General features: G+C 41.0%; 1 protein-coding gene across 1 annotated transcript in view; it reads left to right on the top strand.

Annotated features, from left to right (window-relative positions):
• The window catches only part of LOC116377413 (long-chain-fatty-acid--CoA ligase 6-like), a gene marked incomplete at its 3' end in the record, with an annotated part of 7888 nt that extends 1975 nt beyond the window's left edge, over positions 1-5913 (top strand). The window contains exons 2-5 of the mRNA XM_031839050.1: positions 1250-1470; positions 3021-3135; positions 3833-3897; positions 5735-5913. Of these exons, the coding sequence (XP_031694910.1) occupies positions 1267-1470; positions 3021-3135; positions 3833-3897; positions 5735-5913 (563 nt within the window). The remainder of the gene's footprint in view (positions 1-1249; positions 1471-3020; positions 3136-3832; positions 3898-5734) is intronic.
• Positions 5914-5928: the final 15 nt, after the last annotated feature.

Raw genomic sequence — 5928 nt, forward strand, 5'->3', positions numbered from 1 at the left:
GTGTGTGTGTGTGTGTGTGTGTGTGTGTGTGTGTGTGTGTGTGTGTGTGTGTGTGTGTGTGTGTGTGTGTGTGTGTGTGTGTGTGTGTGTGTGTGTTGTATCTGCTCTCTAGTCCCACCACTTCTCAGTGCTGGAGCATAGATTATCTATTCTGAGCTGCTTTTACAGTAAAAGCAAGACTGCGAGGGAAGACCCCCTCAATCCCAGTCATGAGCTCTGAGGTCACGTTTACTCATAACACACTCTAATCAGACAAGACTGATTAAAGGGGTTTAAACTGAACCCTCTTCTTTTTGACCACCAAATCTCAATTTGAGACTACAGTCTACGTGTGTGGGTTTCCACCTGCACTGCAATGATAAGCAGGTCAGACGAATGTGAAGCTGCATAACTACAGTGTAGACGTTTTGTAGGTTTATAAATCAACAGCAGCTCTGAGGACTTGATACGTTTAGAAATCAGAGCCTGGTAAAACGATCATCGTCATGTGTTTTTAGATTCATTTTGCAACAGCAGTAGTTCACAACGCCATTATTTAAATACCTCCTCCGGCACACTATAGCTTAATATGGTATTGATCAGGTATTGACTGATCATGCCAAGATGAGTAAACTTTATGATTGAAAATCACAATTATTCCACCAAATATTGGTTTTCGAACTTGAAATATAATGTGGAATTTGAAAATTAACATTTTAACCATAGACTGTAAAAGAAGTGGATGTAGTCACCGTGACGTCACTCATTGGTTTGTAGACTAATGTTTCGAAGCCTCGAGTTCGGCATTTTGGCCATCGCAATCTTGTTTTTTTTGCAACCAGAAGTTTAAAATATTTTGGACTAAAATCGTTATCTTTCAAACACGATGTGAAAGGGTTAAAGCTGTAAGATGAAATGTTTACTGAGGTAATAAATCAAGAGAGAAGTAGAGTCATTTTGTCATAGACTTCTATACAACCAGAGGAGTCGCCCCCTGATGGACACTAGGGAGAATGCAGATTTAACACATGAAGCATCGGCTTCACTTTCCAGACCCGGAGGTTGCAGCCTGATTTTAACTTTTACTATTTCATGCACACATGCATGTAAACTGTATTTTTTTTTTTTTTCAGATGTACCTAAAATACTTTTGCCACCGTGTTAAATTAGTAATTTTCCTAACAATGCTGCTGTTGTGCATCCATACAAAAGAAAATGGCAACGTTGATTTGTAAAATCAGAAGTAAAAGAGAGTCCTCTATCCCTGCAGAGCTGAGTTCCACCCTGATGGAGAAGATGCAGGCCCAGGAGATGATGAGCGGCCTGAGGATACCGGAGATGGAGGATCTGGGACAGTTCTTCCGCTCCCTGCCAACGTCCACGCTGGTGGGCATCGGCGCTCTGACTGCCGTGCTGGCGTACTGGTTGGCCACCAGACCCCGCCCCATCAAGCCACCCTGCAACCTGCTGCACCAGTCGGAGGAGGTGTCGGTAAGATGGCGCTCACACAAATGTATTCACAGTTACATGCGGTTAAGAGTCTCATTCACCAAAAAGTTTCACATCCAAGTGGATCATTTGCACCTCGCTTCTTAAAAGTCCTATTTTCCTCCCCCACACTTTTACTGTTTGTCTTATTCTCTGACTGAAGTCTGCTTAAACAGTTCTCTCTTAGCACCCAGCTGCCAAAATCCAGATGAGAGAAGCTCTGAGTTGATCAAAAATAAAATGCTGAGGTGCTAGGTCACCTTTAAATGTTGTCACGCCGATGCCCACCAGCAAAACGCTTCATGAGCCGGATGGAGCGCTTTGTTTTTTTTCTTTTGTTTTTCCACACATACCATCTGTGCTTTCCAGTACCAATACAACCATACTAGTTAGTGTGCCAGGGAAAGATGTAGTACGTCCAAATGCATAGTATGTCAAATGCAGTGCGCCAAAAATACCAGGACATCCTGCTACATCCGGTCACATGTTGCAGTGTGAAAGCCACCATGCTTTTCTGACACAAAAAGGAAGTAGTGTGTCCCTGTTGAATGCATACTCCATTCAACAGTACGCACACTTTTTAAGGGGCAGCTGCAGCTGAACTAAACGTACAAAGAAAAAGTATTCGATATGGAACGCAGTGCATGCGTAATTCTTATACTTTGATGAAAGAGACACTAGATTTGAGCACCAATCAAAAGTGAGGCAGTAAAGAAATGTCACGTAAAGATGTAAACGTGTACCTAACTTAAGTTTCAGGCTTTTGTCAGTGAAACTAAATATGATGTTAAGCCGGGTTTGGTGCAATTTACATAACATTTGCAATAATTTAGTGAGACAGGCATTATTGTATAACACAAGTTAACCAATGTCGTCAATGTTTGTTTTTCATTTTCTGTTTATTTTGGTTGAAAAACACGTGACTTCTTTGACCTCTGACCTTATTTATTATGTATTATGTATTTATTATTTTAACATTGTCTTTACCTTACTACATCAATGTTTACTTCAAAGTTACACATTAATAAAACTGTAAACACTGTTAAACACTCCTCTGTGTGTATAAAAACTTGTTTTGACATGAATTTATGCAACAAAAGCTGTGGGTGCAACATGCCCTCGATTGCACCCTGTTCTGGTGTACCTTAACCACCATCCCAAACAAACACACGCACACACACACCACAGCCCTGTGCCTTCTCACTGTCTGGCAGCGTTTGTAATCAACGTGAAACTCCTTTGAAATGCTTTTTTTTTCTGTGTCTGAAGTAATGCTACAAACAAATGACAAGCACACACACGCAGGCAAAGACACACAGATATTGATATGTGTTTGTGAGCTGACAATAGAGAAAGATTATCATTTGGAGAACAAGGAAAACCATTTACTTTTTACTCTTTATAATGGAGAGGAATTACATCTGTTGTTTGTTGTTTTTGGCCAAAATCAGTTTTTCATTTTGACACTGACGCCCCCAGAGTTTAGAGAAAGAGTCGTGAAATTGATTGATGGTGTGACACTGTTTTTTTGCCTCTCTTTGTCTTTGCGACAGCATGAAGATGGAGGTCGCCGGTCCATGATGGGCGACAGCTCCAAGCTGCTGAGTCATTACCATGATGACGCCAGGACCATGTACGAGGTCTTCCAGAGAGGCCTCCACATATCTGGTGGGTGGGATGTGAAATATGAGCAGTATTAATATCGTGTTTACTCTCACACACAAACGTACACAGAGAGATGGAGAGTGTTTCTTTCATTCTCCCATCCTGGAAAAAAAAATAGGATATTTGTGTTTTCTGTCCAAATTATACATTTGATGTTTTATCTATTATATCTACAGGACATCATATGAGATTATAAATCTCTTTTACACGCAGAATAAAAGGGGTTAAAAACATACAACACAGACTAAAAATAGAATGGATTAACCATGAGACTCAGAGAAGGATCAACAAAGCAGATGTGATCAACAGGATAATGTAGAATTAATTTGATACCACCCGTCAATATACAGTACGTTTAAAAGGAATATGAAAACGAGAGGACTCTCTTCAAAATCACATTCATGTGTCCGATAGTTTTCTTCATTCAGTGGATTTTCTCACCAGTGTTTGTTTTACTGTCCAGCTTAATGCCTCACAGAGGCCTGATGCAAAGCAAACTGAGCCGCATATCAAACAGCTGCATATCACGTGGAGGCACGTTTGTGTCCACGTGATGAATGTAAGTCAAGTATTCACTCTCATTCAGCTCTGTCTTTGGTCTCCACCAACTCCTGAGAAAAGCTATCTGTCTCTTTGCAAACATGTATATCCATAAAGTAGATTTTATAATAACTTTGATGTCTCTCTGTGTGTTGAACAGGTGATGGACCTTGCTTGGGCTCGCGGCTCCCCAACCAGCCTTACAAATGGATATCCTACAAAGAGGTTAGTGCCGTTCAGGGGACATCTCATCTCCTTGACACGTTTTAAAGGGACGGTTCTTATCTTTAGTGCCGTTCATCAATCTAGATCCTAAGATGAAACGTCCTTCCTCATTCTGCGCGGTGATACAGGTGGAAAGAAAATAGTTCTTTCATGAAACCGCTCCCTAAGGTCTGTGGATTATCTTGAATAACCGGGTCGTGATTTTCTGGAAAGAGACGTTAAGCACCACGCCTTGTGGCACACCAGAGTGCCTTGTAGTCCCATCATAATGTAGAGAAGGCAGACGTCTCTACGTTTGATATCTGCAACACTCGGCAGCTCACACCGAATCAATCTAGATTCATAAATAGCACTCCAGGTAGGAGGAAGAATATGTGTTTTAGAACTGTCCCTTTAAAAACAGACGTCCAGCATGTGAAAACTATCTCATACAAATGCTGCAAAATGTTGAATTTAGTGGTAATAAAGAAGAATTTAGTTTGCTTTTACAGTTGCGAATCTCTAAAATGTCTTTAATCTCATTTTTGCAGACATGTGTTGCTGTCATAAAACATTTCAAATATTCTTGCATAGCATTTTGTTTTAAAAAAGACACACATTTGATGAGCTCTAATACTCATCCAGCCCATTTAAGTAACCGTGTAAGTGGACACTCGGGTGCAGTTTGCAACCTGTGCACCACAGAGGCTTTGTAGCACCAAAATCTGCCCGGCAACCAAGCCTGGCATCGCCATGACGATCACTGCAGTCTGCAAACATTGCTATATTTAGGCAACAACCAGCATCAATACACGCTGCCGTGTGGGTGTACTGGAGGCAGGTACAGGTAGTAGAAAATGTAACGTACGTCTTTGTCAGGTTGTCAGATCACGATCTTTCTACAGTATTTAAACTTCATAGATTGTTTTCTGATGTTATCGCTTATTGTGATTATCAATTAGTCTGCCAGTTATTTTATTATGAATCATTCTTTAAATTGAAGAAAGAGGTGCCAGAGAACAGTGAGATGTGTCCATCTCAGTTTCCCAAAGATCAAGGTGATGTCATTACGTTGTTTGTTGTCCCCAATCAACAAAAACATATTTAGTTTACAAAGAAGAGACTGGAACTATGAAATATTGATTTAAAAGATGAAAAAATAATCGACTTGTCATTTCGGCTCTTTTTGTTTTTAGGAAATGTGTTTTTGTTGGGAAATGGTTGGAGGGGAACTACGTTTAGACAAGTGATGTAGAAATCATCATCACGGTAGAGAAAAGCCACAGGAGAAGTGAATTACACAACCGGCAACATTTAGTAATGACTTCATGTTACTTCACAGGACACTGGCGGGTGGAAAGTGTGTTTTTTTTTTTTGGTTAATTCATTACGCTGTAATTCCCAGAGGAGTCAGTCAGGTCCAGATTTGAAAATGATGTGCAAGACTTCCGCGGAAACATTGTTGCATTCTTGTTCTGCATTATAGTATTCAGAAGACACATCCTGTTTTGTCTGATGTCTTTCCCAATCACTCCATTCAACCGTCATCAACCGCACAATAAAAGGCCAGGCTCTTGTCTAGAAAGGAAACCTAAAATTGAGTAGATGATTGATGATTTCCCTTTATTTCCCAAAGTCCCTATATTTAGCTAAATATTCATTAAATAGTACCAAACTCAGCCCAAACACTGAACACTTATAAGCATTCCTGTGTGTTGTTATAACTGTTTTCCGAGACACTGAAAAGCAGAAGGAGGTGTGAATGTTTATCGCCCAAGAAGACTAGAGGATCAGCTCAGCGTTTGTTTTGTTCCACCTGGTCCAATCAGCTGCTGTCCCGTCTTTTCTCGCTCCGTAGGTGACGGCCCGAGCCGAGTATCTGGGCTCAGGCCTTCTGCACCAGGGCTGCCAGCCAAACCCCGACCAGTTCATAGGAGTGTTCGCCCAGAACAGGCCAGAGGTGACTCTCACTCTTTGTGTCTGTCTCTTTACTTTTCACGCTGTCTCTCTCTCTCTCTCTCTCTCTATTTCAGAAGAGTATCTGTTTTGATC

Source organism: Anarrhichthys ocellatus, unplaced genomic scaffold (assembly GCF_004355925.1).
Source record: "Anarrhichthys ocellatus isolate YVR2014 unplaced genomic scaffold, GSC_Weel_1.0 scaffold1219, whole genome shotgun sequence".
Classification (NCBI taxonomy): domain Eukaryota; kingdom Metazoa; phylum Chordata; class Actinopteri; order Perciformes; family Anarhichadidae; genus Anarrhichthys; species Anarrhichthys ocellatus.